Source organism: Lepisosteus oculatus, chromosome 7, assembly GCF_040954835.1.
Source record: "Lepisosteus oculatus isolate fLepOcu1 chromosome 7, fLepOcu1.hap2, whole genome shotgun sequence".
NCBI classification, from domain to species: domain Eukaryota; kingdom Metazoa; phylum Chordata; class Actinopteri; order Semionotiformes; family Lepisosteidae; genus Lepisosteus; species Lepisosteus oculatus.
The window spans coordinates 7,780,614-7,799,916 of NC_090702.1; the positions used below are offsets into that span (position 1 = coordinate 7,780,614).

Below are 19,303 nucleotides of genomic sequence, written 5' to 3' on the forward strand. Positions count from 1 at the left end.
CACGAAAAGAACAGAGCAATGCAAAATGCCTAAGATGTTTGTGTATATACTTGATGTTGGGATTTTGAATCAAGAGTTTAGGTTTGTAAAATGACGAAAACCGCATTGTAATGATCTGCTCAAACAACAGATATGATGGAATCTGAATCCCATTCCATTCAAGCTTTAGATTTCTCTTCACAATTATTTACTGAGATAGTACTGAAAAAAGCCATGTGGCTCCATGCCCCATTTTATGCTGTTTTACAGATAATTATAAAACCTACAAGATTGCTCCCCCTTGATTGATAGGACTGATTTTGAATTCAAATAGTTGTAAGACTTCTGATTGTTTTTCCTAAATCCTGCTGTCATAGCACTAAATTCATGGGGTCCAACTGCAAACTGGTGTAACCCCGGCGTCCTGGCCAAATTTCCCATTGGCCCTTACCAATCATGGCCTCCTAATAATCCCCATTTATGAATTGGCTTCATTACTCTGCTCTCCTCCCCACTGATAGCTGATGTGTGGCACACTATGGCTGCCGTCGCATCATCCAGGTGGATGCTGCACATTGGTGGTGGTGGAGGGGAGTCCCCATTACCTGTAAAGTGCTTTGAATGAAATGTCCAGAAAAGTGCTATATAAGTGTAAGCAATTATTATTACTATTATTAAGTCTTGTCTACTGTTGTCAGAATCCAGATATACCTTCCTCCACTGAGATGTTCCCAATAAATATGTACTCTCCGTGTCCCCGTGAAAGAACAATACCAAGACTGTAGAGACAAAAAGAACAGAATTAGGATCTTTGCATTTAGATTTCATGAGTGGATGACCTATGTGAAGAAATAACCTGTAAACCAGTCAATCAATGGTACTCAACTCCAGTCCTAGATGGCATCCATGTCAGTGGGTTTTTCCTCCACATCTGCTCTTATTGACCCGACTAATTAAATCATTAGTTTCACTGAGCCAATGCAACTTCTCAACTATTAATGGAAATTGTTGCTACACAGCTATTGATGTGTCTAGAAAATCTCTTGTTTTCTGGAACCTGAGGACAGAAGTAGGGCATGAGAGTGCTTTTAGCAAATTCAGTCAAAATGTTTAGATTGCATTTCAGTGCAAATCTAGACCCTCCTTTAAGTATAAAAGTATTCCCAAATCGATCAACTCATACATTCTGCATTTTGAAAACAAATTTTGTTTTGGGGATTTAAATTGAATATTGGTGTGGTTTAACTGAAGACACTTACCTAAATGGAGTCTCGTTGATATTTGTGTAGAAGTAGTCGTTGGTCAAAAACAACACCCTTTTCTAATGGAGAACAAAAGAAGATAAAATGTAGAGGTGCACAGCAGTGTTGTGTACAACTTTTCACTGCCTTTTTAATATACAGTAAATATTCTCATTAATAGCAGAAAGAGATCATTGGTTTTGCACTCTTTTGTCGTCTCTTCCTGTAGAAAACCTACAATATAGTTTATCTGAAGTGTTAAAGGACACAGAGGTGCTGTTGTTCATCCATGTGTCTATTCAGGGTTCAATCTTGAGAAACTGTGCGTGATAATACATTTCAATTAGAGAAAAATGCTGAGCAGACTCAAAACCTCAAATAGCAGAAGTACCAGCTGGCAGCCATATGGAAGACTGACTTACCCCTTTCTCCACTGTCACCTTTACATCCATAGACAGATATCCGGTCTCGCCTTTCACCATTGCTGTTCTCAGCTGAAAGCAAACACAGTGCACACTGTAAGTTTGAAAACATCATTGAAAGGCACTTGTCATATTCAGAAACTGTAAATGCTACCAAAATACGTTAGGGTTTCAAACAGATGTTTCAGCAAGGTTACGAGCCTTTTGGTGTCAAGTGGAATTTGGTATTCTAGTGAAATTTACTTTTTTTTTTCATTGACCTGCTCTGGCTAATTCAATCTGAGCGATGCTGAGAAGGGCACTCACAATTTCATCACTGTCCTCCCATTCCACTTCAGAGAGGTCTACACTGTTGTAGTTGGGCTTTGGCTTCAGTCTTTTTCCCTCTTTGTACTGCATGGAGGGCAAACACAGGCTGTTAGTTGAAAGCTGAACCATTCCTTTCACTAATTGCTCAACTCTTTTCCTGTTTTTCTGCAAAGAGTAAGTAAATGTATCACGGAAGTTAGGGCTTTGCAGTACAGTTTCATACAGCTTTAGCCATCAAAGGAAGCTACAAAATAATTGAAACTTTAACAGAGGATAAAGGATGTTATATTCCAGTTAGAAGCTCTAAGAGTTTTTTTTTATAATTTTGTCTTAAATAATTTTTTAATGCTGTATATATACATATATATTTAATATTTATGATTTATAATGACTGATTTTAACACAGGCTTTTCAATAATAGCAAATGCTTTTTCTTTCTCTGCTTGCATAGTATGAAATGACAAATATGTATTTCAAATGAAAGCTTTTGTCATAGTTTTAATCTTACAATCAAGCATGAGGTGCCATAATTTAATAAACATCAATTAAAATACAAAATTATTAGCTGTGCACACAACATCTCCTGCAGCGACATGGCACTGCAAATCACAGCTCTGGACTTCTGGGTTCAAATCCAGTCTTGGACTTCTCTGTGGTTTGTATGTGGGTTTCCTTCTACCTTCACAAGACATGTATGCTACTGCTTCTAAATTGTCTTTCTCTGGGCCCGGAAATAGACAGATTTCCTGTCAAAGGTGAGAGCAGTTATTTGCTCTAAATTCTAACCAAAGTGTTCTATGTTTCAAGGATACGATCCAACATGCAGTGACTATAACAGGGATAAATGGCGCACTTGCAATATAATAGATGGATGTCTTTACTACAATTTAGAATGCTAAAAAGTGCTGATTGCTACACTTCAAACCATCAATTTGACCAAATGCTCACAGATCTTCATGAGACATGATTAGTGGTAAAAATAGGCCAGAATTTCAGAATTTCTTTTTCTTTCAAAAACAACCTTTTCATTTTACAAAACACATCACTCCCATAGAAACAAATTCTATATTAATAGAAATTCATTTCTAAATTAAGTGGCACACAAAAGCTGAAATATTTACCAGAGGTCGCAGGTCAGGATGGGAGAGGATATACCCATTATTTGTGTTCAAAAATGCATAGCCATGAACACCGAGCTGGAAGTCAGAAAGCAATACATCAGTCCATTATTTTTGACAAAACAGGAAAATGGTTGGAATAATATTGGAATAGTGTAATCAAGGAAAACTATAAAGTATATTGGTAACAACACAAATCTGTTCATTACTTTTCCCATTGTCCCAGAATTTCAGCTTAGAGTTGATGTTTCAAGACATTGCATTCTGAGATGTTTTTTTTTTTTACTTTTCAATGTTCATATAGGGGTGGCACCTTAGAGAAGTTCTTAGCATGGCTGCCTCATAGCACTAAGGCCCTGGTTCGATTCCTGCATAGAGTGTGTATGTTCTCCCCATGCAGTGCCAGAGTTTCCATTAGGCACTGTAGGCACAGTGCCTAGGGCCTACGAAATGTTTAGGGCCTACAAATCAATAATCATACACTATCTAGCGGCTGTTCTAAAAACTAGAAGTATCAAAGTGATGGTCGCTCGATTCGCTCCATCAGTCACATGGTTTAGCATTAGAATAGTATAAAGTGCCCTAATGTCAATCGGCGTAATTCAATTGGCATTTACCCCTGTTTTTGCACATTTTGGAGGGAAAGTGCCTAGGGCCTACGAACACCAAAATCCGGCCCTGTCCCCGTGTTTGTGTGGGTTTCCTCCTGGTGCACTGGTTTTCTCCCACAGTACAAAGACACACTGGCAGGCTAGCTGGCATCTTGGAAAATGGGCCCTTGTGTGTGTGTTTGTGTCTTTGTGCGTGCCCTGTGATGGAGTGGCATCCTGTCCAGGGTGTATCCTGCCTTGTGCCAATTGCTTGCAGGATAGGCTCCATTCCCCCAAAACCTTGTATTTGATAAAGCTGTTAGAAAATGGTTGATTGGATGTTTCTTTGCATATACTGGTCCAACCAACTTCTAAAATGTAGTGAATGACTCTTAATAGTCATTTAGAGTCGACATACCTCTATTAAGAGATAATTACACATTGCAACATCACTAAATGCTCTCAGACATGTGTGGGGACATGCAGTAGGACCACTTAGCCAGCAAGAGCTGATGTAGCTCTGAATGCATCACAGTGCAACACAAGCAAATGGACCAACCACTGAACAGTCCCGAGGAAACACAGGTCATATCAAATGCAAGGCATTCCCACTGCTTTTGTCAGGATGGATCTCTCCTGTTCTCTAATATTTTTGATAGGGCAGTCTATACACCACACAAGTATTCCATTATACTCATTTTATTGGCAGATATAACAAAAGCTGTTCATTTCTTATTGGAATTAAGTTTAGAAACACCTGCTGGTGGATGTATGATTGCTTTAGCATGATTGTATTTTAAGTTCATGAGTCCATCTGATTACTTCTCTGTATAATGCCATCCTCCCATTTAAACATTTCATTTCAACAGATTTTCACCAATGTCCACTTCTGATTCTTCAGAACACCCCCCTTGATAATACTACTCTTCTGATTACTGGTTTCCCTGCCTTTCCAAGGCTTGCTGATATGTGAAAAGAGGAGCATCCTTCTAAAAATAGGATTATATTTAGATTATTTTTAGAAGTGCAGATTATTACCGGCATCAGATGACAGTAAAACACCAATAATCAACTAAAACAGTGAACAAAGCTTTCACGTTTCAAAATGCAAAATCATTTGAAAATAAAATGAGAGGCAGCCATTCTGCCCATCGTCCTAATTAGTTTTCTTATTCATCTAAGAACCTCATTATCCTGATTACTGAAATATTCCAGGTAATTGGTATTCCTGTATCCCACCACTCTTTTGACCTGGTAAAATACTAAAAGGAATCAAGTGTGGGAACAGTTACTGAGTTCTTTTTAATTTTACACAAAAGTTAAAAATGTACACTTGTCAAATTGATGAGATTGGTATCCTGTATAAATTCACAAACAAAATGGCAATGAGTTAGGGAGTGAGGGGGATTACCTTGTATCGAGGTGCTAGTTTCAGTAGCTCCCGGAGGGGAACATCAGATCCCACCACTCCCAATAGGATCCCATGAGAACGCTAGAACAACAACATAAAGTATCAATTAAGAAGAAGTCACAGGGATGATATGAAGGCTTAGTTTTACAGTACATTCTGGGAAGTGAACTGCAATTAAACCTGGAACCTCATCTGTTCAGGTGAACATCTGCTCTGGTTAGCTACAGGACCAATCTCTCCCTTGGCAAACTGTCCCTTGGCTGCGATAGTGTTTAGCTACTTGGGACTGCCTTAATCATTTCAAAGTTCACCCTTTCTCTTTTACATGTCTGGGAACGATATTTCTGCCTATTAAGCACATACTCAAAATTGTTGACAGTTTTAGTAAATGGTAGATTCTCAGGCTACAGATAAATTACATAAGGTAACAATAATTATCGTGACAAGAAAAATACTTTTTGCAACTAAAAGTCAGCTTTTGACTTTGATGTCCAAATCCATCTTTTCCCTTTCAGTTTCAGAGGATATTATTCTGTGCATCATGAAACAACTCTTTGTTGCTATGGTATCATTAGTTGAGTGCACTGCAAAATGAAATTTGCCACCAATAAACTCAGTAGAAGCAAAATCGGTTTAAAGAAGATTTATTTTTGTAGGTGGTAGGCTTGGAATGTTTTGTGCCAAATATGAATAATACATTATAATATATAAATAATAATTCAGAAATATGTAAGTGGTAGGCTTGGAATGTTTTGTGCCAAATATTAATAAAACATTGTAATATATAAATAATAATTCAAAAATATGTCTAAGTTATACCTGCCAACAATGATATTTCATCATAAGGCAGAGTTTATGGTGAATAGCTGAGTGCTCTGAAACTGATCTTTACAGAAACGTCTTCTAATTCAACAAGGTATTTATTTATTACTTGATAGAATCAAAACTGTCAATAAAAACAATTATGAGTAATCAGCCGTGTGGAGCAGTGGTTATGACTTTGAACCACTGAAATCTGGGGTTCAAATCCCACTTCTGTTATAACTTTAAGCAAGGTAACTCACACACTTACAGTATATTATAGTTGCTGTACTGTATATTAATTATTACTCATAATTGTTTTTATTGACAGTTTTGATTCTATCAAGTCATAAATAAATACCTTGTTGAATTAGAAGACATTTCTGTAAAGATCAGTTTCAGAGCAGCTAAGCGTTGAATAAAAACCTCAGTCAAATAAAATAATACAAATGTCTTAATTTGTCTTAATCTTAATGACAGAATATTGTAAAAAAGCATCTGAGGAAATGTCGAGGTTTGTTTGGTATGCCAGCTAAAATCGTTCAGCCTTTACATGGTATACTGTTGTGAATTACTTTCTGATTAGTTAAAAGAAGAAAATATTGTACACACTAAATAAGCAAATAAAGTGATGTCTGATTAGAAATAACGCCATCTATAAGCATTACCCAGGATATCCCATCTGTGATGAAAAAATATTTCACCTCCATATCAGCAGGGGGCAGCACAAGTTTTTACTGACCGTTTCATTCTTTTTGCTGAACACCGGCATGGCCACTGTGGTCATGAGGAGCAGACTCTGAGCCTGGGAGGCAAACAGCTGCAGAGGCAGTGAAAGAAGCAAAGTTATGATGGATCTCAATGGCCCTGAACAGAAATGAATGGAGTCTTATGCCACGCTCTAAAATCATGTTCACATAAAAAAGACACTAATGCAAAAGCCTCTGAAGAATTCTGCAGCAGACTTCACTCAGACACTTTGACACATGGAGAAATAAGGGGACTGATAAGATAATTAAGGTCTGGCAGATACAAAGATGATTAAACATGATGGATGATGAAGTATGATCAGGTTAGAGATCTCTCACCTTTTTAATACAAACTTCGTTTGTTGCACGTTTGCTCACAAGTTACATGTCTATCCATATCAACAAAAAAACAACTAATGTCTATTGCTAAACCCAAGCTAAGAGACTACTCTGACTGAGCAAGAGTTAAAGATTACAGGTAGTTACCTCATCTGATTGAGGAAGCTATCAGGGTGAGAGTGACAAATCAGGCGTGGAAAGAAAGGAAGGAAGCAGACATGAGCGAAAGACAAAAGAAAAACACATGCAACCATGATGAACATGAAAGATGAAGACATTTTAGGCACCAGTTAGACAAACAGCACACAGTGGCAGGGAATATTGAGACTTAACAGATGTGATTGTACATGCAAGGACCAGAAACATGGCTTTTGTAGTTGAATAACTTTTGGTATGAGCCGAAAACAAAAAAATATAACTGTTTAAATTAAAGGTAAACTGTAATGTTCCTATATAATATTATGAGTAGTGTTATTACTGGGGTTCTCCATGTGGACGAAATCACAGATATTGGCTGCAAGAGTTTTACATACAGAATATCAGAGACAGAAATTTAATATCCAGCTTTGTAGAGTGTCTCCTTACGCTATCAGTGTATTCGGAAAGACATCTGTTGATTCATTTTCCATAAAACGTTAGAAACGCAGGACAGTGTCAACAAACATATAGGCCCATATAAAAAGCTGGAAGACTTAGAAATGAATTAATCCTGTGATGTGTGTGAAACAATTGGGAAGGAACCGAATAAAAAGTGAGTGAAAAGAATCTGCTCAGCACAGCTCCTGCTGAGGAAGGCTTACCGCACTGTCCATGTAGGCCTCAGTCCAGATGATATCATGATCATGGTTGATGACCATTGGCCGACTCAGCACATGAAGGTACTCCATGACATTCTCCTGCACATCAGCCAGTGTGGAGATCTGGGTGTAATAACCTGAAAAATGGGCAGAGCAGAAGAACCCATCAAGTACTGAGAAGGAGGTTTAATAATTTAGAAGAAAGTAGATGGTACTTTACATAGTAGCTAAATACTGTACATATATCAGCAGTTTTAAGAAATAAACTCATCTTCCCACTATATTTCCCATGATATTTTACATGTATGATTTTACAGGTCTCACCAGCTCACCAGCTGTTTTTTTCTTTCTGCTTTTTTCATTGCGGAGCTTTACTTGTTCCTTTGCAACCAATACATGATCATGCTTTGGCTGAATGCAGACTTATGAAGCCAGCTCAACATCATCTTAAAGGCTACATAAAACTCTCACCAATCATAATCTTTTATTTCTATTTATCTGCGTAATTACTCTTTATTATAATTTATCTGATTGCTAATCTGGCAGATTAGTATTCATACTGCACCTAATCCCAACCCATCAATCCATTTTCAAACCACTTCAACCAAGGACAAAAGGCAGGATACTTCAAAATAAAGTGCAAAAATCCATATCACAGCATAGCGTTACATGGTATCAAACCTCAAGCTGTTTACTGTAGCATTAAGTGAACCAGGAGCATATGTTTGTCCCCTGGATGGGACGCTAATCCTTTGCAGAGCTATATACTGTACAGCTATTCTTACACCTGGGTAGACTGGAGCAACTGGGGATAAATTATGCTGCTCAAGAATACAATAGCAGTGTCTGTAGCAGGGACTTGAATCCATTATGTATCATTATGAGTTGAGAGACCTAACCAATATTTTTTGTTGTCCCCTCCTCAAAACTAAATTGAAGTATTTTAGGTTTGTATGTGATGCATATTTATTACTCATGCCTATTGTTTTGAATTCATCTCCAGTTTAGAACAAATATAGTGTTTGAACACGTTCCTAAATTAGAAGGAAAATTAATAATAAAATAGGCCTCATCTTGAAAGCATGCTCTTTCATTATACAGTACTTAGGAGTGACATACTCTTGTTACAAAGTAACAAACACAAATCTAACAGAAATTAACGGCAGCACCAGTTACTTATTTAAGTTAAGGGGTGGTTTTAGTAAGGGACAGTGAAAACAAATTTCACATAATAATTAACTTGTTCTAGGGGTTCAATAAGTGGGTACATACTGTATAGGCTAAGGCATTTTAGAACAGCTGTATGTGCTCACTAACTTGTGGCATTTAAAGAAAGATTTTTATATCACTTGGTTTTTACTCACCGTTTTTACTCAGTCAATGACAAATTCCAGGCCCATTTCTACCTGGAGGAAATTATTTTGCCTGGTACTGCAGAATTTATTGCTGCAATAATCATGTAACCCAGCAGAAGGCAGCAAACACTAACTCTCTACCATATTTACAATCCACAGTTAGTACTGCTAAAAGTAGTGAAATCCCTGGATTATTAAACCAACCACCAGGTTTATGTACCCTTCTTGTTCACACAAATATTCCAGCAATTCTTAAAATTATTGGGAGGAAGATAAAGGACAGTATAGCTTATTACAGTGATGAGCAACTGACTGATAGTTGTAATCTCTTTAACAGGATCTAAACACTTCCAAGTGTGAAGTGATTCATCTGAAAATTACTGTAATGTGAAATCATGTTACTTTGCTGGCTTCCCAAAGCATCTGCAATTATGCATAGTTCAAATAGCTATTAAATGAAACATAAATTTGAAATATGTAGTGCTAATGCATATTAAGATGGCAGCTTGTTAAAAATAGCATCATGCTGCTTAGAACAACTGTAATCGCTGGTTTTGATGTAATCACAGTAGTTTCTGTTTGCTTTCAGTGTTGTTAAAATACACAGAAAACCCACCGCGAAACAATCCAGCACATTTACTGAAATGTTGTTCTAAGAACCAAGGAAAAATTGAATTTAATTGTATTCTAAATATATCTTTCATACATCTGTAAATCTGAGAGAAATTTTATAAAAGTAAGTAAAAAATATTTTTGGTTCCAAATTTATCTTGTCCGAATAAATCATCTCTTTTACAAACTGCTCATGTTATTGTTGCCGGAGACTTCAACCATGCAGATCTGACAGCAGTCCTCCCTAAATTCTACCAATACAGTATGTTAACTTTGCAACCAGAGGGGCGAACATACTGGACGTAGCTTATACAAATATCCGCAATGCATACAAGGCTGCCCCCCGCCCCCACCTGGGCTGCTCTGACAACATTTCTGTGATGTTTATTCCAGCATACAGACCACTGCTCAAACGTGCCCAACTGGTTTTGAAACAGATCAGGATATAGGCAGAGGGAGGCACCTCAGCATTGCTTTGAGCACACAGACTGAAATATGTTCGGGAAGGCCACTACCTATGAAAACTACTGTATATCAATCTAGAGGAATATGCAGCAACTGTGTCTAGCTACATCAGCAAGTGCACAGATGATGTCACTCTCTCTAAATCTATCATCACACGGGCCAACCAGAAGCCATGGCTGACCGCAGAGGTCCGCGCACTGCTAAGAACTCGCAACACAGCATTTAGATCAGGTGACAAGGAAGCCCTTAGGACTGCGAGAGCTAACTTGTCTCATGCCATCAGGGAGGCAAAGTGTAACTATGCACGGAAGATTCATGGTCACTTCTTGGACACCAGAGGCACGCCTGTAGTCCTGTAGTCACTATTACTGACTACAGGACTACTCCACATGCCAGTGATGCCTCCTTTCCGGATGCACTTCTATGGCTTCTATGGACGTTTTGAAGCACTAAATACAGTGCCTATGAGAAAGACCATACCTCCTTCCAATGATCAGGTGCTTTGCCTGTCCACAGCTGATGTGAGGAAGACACTAGTAAAAGTTAACCCACGTAAAGCTGCTGGACCTGACAATATACCTTGTCATGTGCTCAAGGAATGTGCAGCACAGTTAGCTGATGTTTTTACAGACATTTATCTCCTTGTGCCAGGTGGTCATCCCTGTATGTTTCAAGATTATACCAGTACCGAAGAAGACGACTGTGTCCTGTCTCAATGACTATCTCCCTGTGGCACCCACAACAAATATCTTGAAGTGCTTCAAAAGGCTAGTCATGGGCCACATTAAGTCCCGACTTCCCACTTCTCTGGACCCCCTTCAGTTTGCGTATCACCCCAACCGGTCTACCGATGATGCCGTATCCCTCCCCTTACCTTCCTTGCCCTGTCCCATCTGGATAAGAGGGATACTTATATAAGAATGCTGTTCATTGACTTCAGTTCAGCATTCAACACAATCATCCCCCAGAAACTGATAGAAAAACTGAGCTTGCTGAATCTCAACGCCTCCCTCTGCAACTGGATTCTGGACTTTCTGACCGAGAGACCTCAGACAGTCCGGATTGGAAACAACATCTCTAGTACCACCATACTGAACACCAGAACCTCCCAGGGCTGCACTGATCACTCCCCATTGCACATCAACAGCTCCCCTGTGGAGACAGCTAGAACTACTAAGTTTCGTGGTGTGCATATCACAGATGACCTCACTTGGATCATCAACACCACCTCCCTAGCTAAAAAAGCACAACAAGACTCCACTTCCCACAGCAACTGAGAAGGGTAGACCTCCCCTACATACTCTCCACATTCTATAGAGGTACCATCGAGAGCATCTTAACAAACTGCATCAGTGTTTGGTTTGGGAATTGTAAGGTCTTAGACCATAAATCTCTGTCAATACGGCAGGATACATCATTAGAGCCTCCCTACCGTTTATTCAGGACATCTACCACAAAAACTGCACACACAAAGCATTGTATTGTGGACAATCCCTCCCACCCCTCCTGCAACATCTTTGCCCTTCTACCATCTGGTAAAAGGTATTGCAGTATATGGGTCAGGTCCACCAGACTCTAACAGCTTTTTCCACAGGGTGTCAGGTTCTGGTGCCTACTGCACCTACTCCACATCTACTAAATCTGGAAAGTTAGTTCTTTTTTGCTTAATGTCAGGCATCCTGTCTGATGTATTCTTTGAACAATTCTTTGCAGAATCCTGTAAAGTAAATTGCACTATGCACATTGCACTTTATGTACCCTGTACCCTGTACCCTGTCAGAAATGTCTATGTCTACATTGTCCATTGTCTATAGCATTGTCTTGTCAGTGCCTTGTCTGTATTTGCAAAGTAGACCTGGAGAACGATATCTCGCTCATCTGTATACTTGTAGATACAGTAGCTGGAATGACAAATAAACTTGAACTTGAACTTTTTTCTGTTTTTGAAGTTAATTTCAGGCTTTTTGTAAATCAGATAACATACACACTAAAGACCCTACCAGGCTACAGTACATCTCATTTCGGCCGTGGAGTGTGACACCTGAAGAAGGCTCCACGGCCGAAACGTTGTGCTCTCTTTCTTCTTTTTTTCAGCATGGAATAAACCTATTACTTGTTCCTTTGCAGCCTACGCATGCTGACGCAGCTACCCACCTGAACTACTACAGTACATCTCTGCAACCCACCTTTGTTATTGCAGGCAATCCACTTTACGTTTTCTGCAAATGTCACTTCTCGTCCAATGAGATAGGTAAATACACGGACCTGTTGGAAACAAAGAGCCCAAAGCTCATTAATATCTTCACCGCAGATGCACAGAGAAGAGGCCAAAAGTTTGTTTGCCCAGAGATGAAACAGTGAATCCAGGGTTGTGTGTGTACAGTGGCGGTTACATACTAAAATAAATAAAAAAGTTAAACACTTTGTGGATGGTTCTCCAGATAATATATCAAAATTGGATAAGAGTATGCATAGACTATATATAGTTTATATAATAAAGTGCAGGCTAAAGATGATAACTGGAAAGTGTTTTGAGTGTATCAATAAGTATGTCATCTTAAGCAACCCAAAGGACAGTGCAGTACAAGATTCTTTGCAAATCAGGGAGAAAATCTACAGCAAATGTTCAGGAGAGAACTGTAACTGCTGTAACTGCTTTCCAAGCCTTGTGGAAGTGCTGTATATTATGTAACTCAAGACACATCCCTCAACATTCCTATACTGAGATCCGACAACTTCAAACTGCTCTTTTTATCTGAATGTTCTATTTAGCGTTTATTAAGTACATCCATAATAGTGTACAGGCAACTCATTCTTCAACTGGAGACGTATACAGTAGCTAAATTAACTGGTAAAAGTGAATTTCTTTCATTTATTTGTTTAGTAATTGCTACTCAGGTTTTTCACCTGTATTCCCAAACTTTTCTTACACACTCTGACACTACAGGGATTGCTGTTGTGCAGCAAGCTGAGCATACTGTATATTGATCCTTTCAAAATCTCCTTGATAGAACTTGGCAAACTTTGCATTGTAGCTTGAGGAACAGTACTCACAGTAAGGTGATGACATAATTCCACATAACACCAGGTACTGTCTAGACTATAATATATGTAGTTAATGTGTGTTGTAAGTAACTATCTTCACTGGTTGAAAATAAATTTGCACTACTATACTAATTATTACTAATATATTTTTGTATGATGTTTGTATCCAAAGGTACTTAAATTGTCACCTGTTATCACAACTGGAGCAATTGTGAGCGCAATATCTTGCACAAAGATACAACAGCATCTCCTGGAATTTGGACCCACAACCTTCTAATTCTGGGTTTGGGACCCACAGCGCTGCTCCAAACTGCTGCCTTAAATTAGTCACAAGCCCTTCATAAGGATACATTTGCTTCCATATGTTATGACAGAAACCACAAACAGATATCAAATTACTATCACATCACTGTGTGTGGGAAAAAAATAAAGATTTTTAAAAACACAAGAATTGACAGAGTGATTCACAATACAGGAGCCGTTGATCACAGTTTTAGACAAGTCATATAGTAATTTCAGTGGAAATGTTTTTATATAGTACTTAAATGTGAGAGATTTTTGCAGGCATGAAAGCCCTTACAATATCTGTTGGAGAACTCATCCACAATACTGAGCAAGGATTCGGTTTATTTACTGTTACGTGACAACTTAAAAGGCATCATACCTTCCGATCCGGCCAGTTGTATTCTTCAAACACATCTTTATAGCCCTCCATTGCTCCATCAGTAATAAGCATGATTGCCTGGTTACACAAGCTGCCCTGACCAGTCTGGTTGAACTGTGAAACATACAGTAATACACTTCAGCTCAGACTGAAAGAACTAATACAGTATATCCTCATTTAAATTATCACAAATTCTAGCTTTTTAATTTTGAATGTTATAAAAATACATAAATACAAATCATAAAAATTACCCTATTTTTCCTGGAATAGTTTGTTTGTATAATTGTATAGTTCATTGTAATATAACCAAAAAAATAAACACATTTGCAGATAATACAGGTACATCTAACTTATGGTAGAACAAACTAAACCTGAAATTTTCTCAGCAGCAAATAATTTACTGTGGTATATTAATTACCACTGAACCACAAGAGCATCTGCATTGTTCTTTATGAAAAAGTGTATTTTTCCCCTTGTAGGACTGACTTTGGAATCCTTGACTCTCTTGAGTTTCTGTGGTACAGAGACTAATGAGTACAGTTCTTATTGCCAAGACAAGAAGCCCAAATTAAATCTGATAAAAGCCAAATTTACTGCTCTAATCACAATGGGATGCCATGTGAACCGCTGAGTAATTGTGGAATTCAGGTCAGATGACTTTATAGACAGAGAATTAATTATAAAAGCTCCATTCATCAGCTTCATAAAGCAGCATAAGTTATTTTGTTGAATTAAATTTGTTGTGTACATAGCTAGCTCCACTGTATAATTTGCTGAAGGATTAAAATCTCTGACAAAACAGACACATGATGAACAGTTGTCATTATGATCTAACTTTACCCAACACAGAGCTTCACAAAGCTTGGTGAAAGGATTCTGGGAATCCTTTGTTTATGAAGAAGGTTATGTTATGTTGATTGAGAATCCCTTCTCCTGTTAACAATGAACATGCACTACAATAACAATAAACACTGAAGGAAGAAAAGCCATGATGCTTTAAACTTACAAAATAAGGACAGTACAGTACATTCCTTCAATGTGCAATAAAACTGTATATGCTTTCCACTTTTAGCCTGTGACACACTCTGTATAAAACATCTGATCACCACAGGAAAGGATTTCTGCATCAAATGTTTTAGGCATTTTCAGCAAATGGACTACACATTATTTTGGGAAAGTATTACTGCAGAGCTTTTTATTACCATACTTTTAAATTCTTAATTAGAACAATTTCACTGTTTTAAAATATGCACAGCTTTACAATTTACAGTCAGGGGCATAGAGTAAGTTTATATATATAAAATGAAACTTGTGGAAACTAATGTAAAAAACAAACACATTGTAAATATTAAAACAAAATAAAACGAGTAATTGCTTAGACGTGCCAGGAACCTTGAACAAGAAAACAGGGTGCATTATGAGTTGTCAGGTTTTGTGGTAAAATAGAGTTTCTCCTTCACTGATTGTGACAGGCACTGACCTCACTCAGAATGCGGAAGGCCTCCTTCATTCCTTTCGTCACTTTGCCCATCCCTTTGGCATGGAGACCCTCAACCAGCTGTTTGAAATGCTGAAAGACGGTGTGGAAAGGATCAGCACCATGGACAGCAGTGATTAATCCCTGGTTAGTCAGGCAAACATGCTGTGCTTTTTTGCTGTTTTGCTGATGATCAGAAATCCCTCTTCCTGTTTTGACAGTTCAGACCCCTCCAAATTGGTGTCTCAATGCATACACTTTGAAACCTTGAGCGAAGAAATATTCCTCAAGGCTCTCAGAGATTGGTTTATTATAACCAAACATGTCATCCATGGCCATATAGTTTTTAATTATCACTGTTATCACAGGCAGTGTCAATTTGGAATCTGTTTCTTACTCGGTAGTGGACATTGAGTCCCATTGTGTCTCACAGCCAACCCTAGTTTGAACTAATTCTGGCATTAGCCTCTGCAGTAGGTGAGAAAACATGAAAGGCATTCCATATTTTCATAATCACCTCGGTGAATTCACTATGAAAACATTTCATTTGATAATAACATTGCAGCAGCTCATGAACACAGGAATAAGTGAAAAAAATATCTTCCTCTGCATAAGTAGAGGTTGCCAGAGATCTGATTTTGGAGCGTATTATTCAAATATACTGGGATAGAGATGAACCCAACCCAGAGTTTCTTCAGAATTCTCAGTAACACATTGTAATGCCAGCAAAATAGTCTTAAACTAAGACTTGAATAAGGAATAGTGCTCAACATTTTTCTTTTGTGATGCTTTCAGAATTTGGGGGATCTTGCAAGTGTCCATCAGGTACAATACAGTACAAAGGATGCAGAAGGAAACACTGAAAAGTAAAGAGGTGTGAAGGAGATCTTCAGCAGATTCAGCGGATTGTCGCTTATCCAAAGCTGAAAGATGCAAAAAGCAGTTTCCAGACACCACACCAGATGCTGCCTGACAGAGAAACTGACACACAAAATGCAGATGCCAGCCAGGCAGTAGAAAGCTATTAACAGGATCTCTAATCCATCAGCCACTGACCATGGCTTTTCAGCAGTCTTTGTGTGTCAATTGACCTTCAGTCCAAACAGCAGCTGTCAATGCACTCATAGGCAATATACAGTACTCCCGAGAAACACCATTAAAAAAACACTGTCGTGTACATTTCAAAATGCTGACTGGACCCAGTCTGAGCCTCACTGTCATCTAAATTAACCCCAGTCTTATGTAATGCCAGAAGGTAAATATTGACCATGTTGGTACCAGAAAAGCAACCCACCCAAGACAACATACACCAGTTCTGGGCACATGGCATCAGTGTTTATGAAGTGCAAGAAGCAGAAATCAAGGCTATGAAAGGTTAAACACCCAAACCGGTTCTTGGTCAAACAAAATAAGTATGCCGCACCATTACTTATAGCAAAGAGCCTCTTGATTTTGCTGTGGAGTTGAATCAGCTGGCGTGAATTTATAATATTGTTGACTGTGTTTCCAGCCACTGCCTCAAATCCCTAACAATCACGTGAGACTGTAAGCTGTCAGCAAGGGTGACCCCAGCTGCTCTCTGCATGCAACATGGTGAGGTCTGGCCATCCGACACAAAAACCCAGTCAGAAAATTAAACAGCATTGGAGCAAAATTGATGATGCTGTACATTGAGAGAAAGAGGGGAAAACCAGCCATTCTGAAGTCATCACAAAGTGAAACCCAGTGTTATATTTCAAATCACAGGTTGGGCTAACATCTTGCTGACGGTTTGAACTGTGAGACTTAACACCTTGGGCTTAAATGAATTTGATAATTGAATTACCTCACGATTGTCAAGATCTGCTTGCACCAGAGTTCCTTTGAAGCAGGGTTCCACATAATGGACATAATCATTGTACTGCGAAAACAAATATATACAATGAAGATAAATATTTATTCTGTTCTTTTAGGTCTTTAACTGGTAGTAGATGTTTTATTTTAATGAAAAAATTCAGAAAACATATTTGCTAATTCTTAATATTTTGACTTCTATATTTAGAAAATGATTTGAGTAAAGATTACGCAAACAAAAATGTTTTAAAATATTTTTCTATGAAATTTAAAAGGAATAATTCAACTTATGAAATTCTCACTGACTTAAGAAGATGCACAAACAACATTTTACAACAATATTGACAGTATAACACAGTTCTATCTTAAGAGAAGCTTAAGAAATAAGTGAAATGCTTTTGCCAAAGTATTCAGATTCATGAATACTACAGAGCTACAGAGATCCATTTTGTGAAATTACAAACAATTTTTTAGAGTGTGTTTTTGAATATTGTATTCAATATTGAATTTCAAAACCTGAATTCCCAACTGAATACTTTTAAAGGTAAGAAAAGTTAGAGAAAATGTCAGCGAAAATTAAGCAGCAAAATTGGAATATGTTGATTAAGTATTCAGACTTGTGAACTCAATATTTGGTGGAAGTACCTTTGACGGCAATTACAGCTGCAAGTATTTTTAAAAAATGTCTCTACCATCTTTGCACACTGGCTTGGTGATATGGGTGCAAATTCTTCTTTGCAGATTTGTTCAAACTGTCTCCTGTTGCTTGGGAATCGCTTATGGACAGCAGTTTTCAAGTCTTTCCACTAGTTCTCAATAGGAATGAAGAGAGTACTTTGACTGAGCCACTCAAGGACATTTACTGTACTTTCTTAGTCTTAAGCCGCTCCTGTGCAGCTTTGGCCTTGTTCTTTGGGTCACTGTCCTGCTGAATGCTGATCTTTCATCCCTGTTTAAAGTCTGAAACAGGTTTTCCTCTTAGGTTTGCGAGTACTTAGCTGTATCAGTCTTGACAAGTTTCCCAGTCCCTGCTGATGAGGAGCAGAACTACAAAATAATGCTGCCACCATGCTTGACAGTATGAATTGTGTTGACTGAGTGATGCACTATGTTAGATATTTTTCAGTTGAAACATTTTGTCACCTGTTGAGACCAGAATGTTTTTTTCTTGTCTGACCACGGACTCTTTTGCCCCATGTTTGCTCTATCACTTTTCAGTTTTTGCCAGTTCCATTCAACTCCTCTTTATGGATGACCTACAGTATTGACATTTTCTCCCATCTCAGCCTTTGATCTCTGCTGTCGTTTGGCTCACAGTGGCATCTCTACCCAGATTCCTCAAGGCAATGTCTGAGTGCTTCCCTCTTTTTAACGATCAACTTCATCGTGTTCAAAGTGATAGTATATTTTTGGAAAATGTTATATATTTTTTATTTAAAAAAGTATACCCAGCATTTGAGTATCACGTAACAAATGCTTCAGTCTTCAAATGTCATCTAATTTTTTTAACCTTGTCTAGCAAATTATTAACTACTAATCGATGTATCTGGGAAAATAATAATCTGGGAAAATAAACAAGAGAAAATTGTTTTTAATGAATATGAATGTTTCTTGTCAGGCAATACTACAACTAAAGTGAGAAGGAGCTCATATATATTTTACAAAATGCATAGAACATGAAATAAGGCTGCTGTGTTTTAACTAGCGTTTACTATTTTATCCATTTATTTAATTTTGTAAAGATCAATAAATGTTAAAAATGATATATGAGCACAAATATGAATGAGAGTACACATTTAAACTGCGCTTATTTTCCATTTGAGTTCAGCTATTTTTAAATATAATTTCATTGGTTGAACCAGATAAAAATAGGAACTACATTACTAGTTCAACATGTATTCATTTTCCTCAGTGTGGAAATGAGATCTGGGAAAAGCACCAAATGCTCTATTGTGTCTAATTTATGTATGTAATTTTGTTTTAATTTCATTGAATATTAAACACCACATGTGAAGTCCAGGTTTGCTACATATCCTCAGGAGCATATGTGTTTAAGAACTTCTTCTTTCTCTGTGCATCCTACTGCATCAGACGTT

At 37.9% G+C, this 19,303-nt stretch overlaps 1 protein-coding gene across 8 annotated transcripts in view; it reads right to left on the reverse strand.

Annotated features, from left to right (window-relative positions):
* The window catches only part of cacna2d4a (calcium channel, voltage-dependent, alpha 2/delta subunit 4a), a 198,805-nt gene that overhangs the window by 133,487 nt on the left and 46,015 nt on the right, over positions 1–19,303 (reverse strand). For 6 of the 8 annotated variants that reach the window (XM_069192104.1, XM_069192102.1, XM_069192101.1 and 3 more), the window contains exons 9-21: positions 17,200–17,274; positions 15,378–15,467; positions 13,898–14,011; positions 12,375–12,453; positions 7,760–7,893; positions 7,107–7,124; positions 6,614–6,691; positions 5,071–5,151; positions 3,073–3,147; positions 1,949–2,035; positions 1,643–1,714; positions 1,239–1,300; positions 691–758 (exon numbers count right to left, since the gene is read on the reverse strand). In XM_069192104.1, coding sequence (XP_069048205.1) covers positions 691–758; positions 1,239–1,300; positions 1,643–1,714; positions 1,949–2,035; positions 3,073–3,147; positions 5,071–5,151; positions 6,614–6,691; positions 7,107–7,124; positions 7,760–7,893; positions 12,375–12,453; positions 13,898–14,011; positions 15,378–15,467; positions 17,200–17,274 — 1,033 coding nt within the window. The remainder of the gene's footprint in view (positions 1–690; positions 759–1,238; positions 1,301–1,642; positions 1,715–1,948; positions 2,036–3,072; positions 3,148–5,070; positions 5,152–6,613; positions 6,692–7,106; positions 7,125–7,759; positions 7,894–12,374; positions 12,454–13,897; positions 14,012–15,377; positions 15,468–17,199; positions 17,275–19,303) is intronic. The other 2 variants (XM_069192103.1, XM_069192098.1) reach the window with 1 other exon arrangement.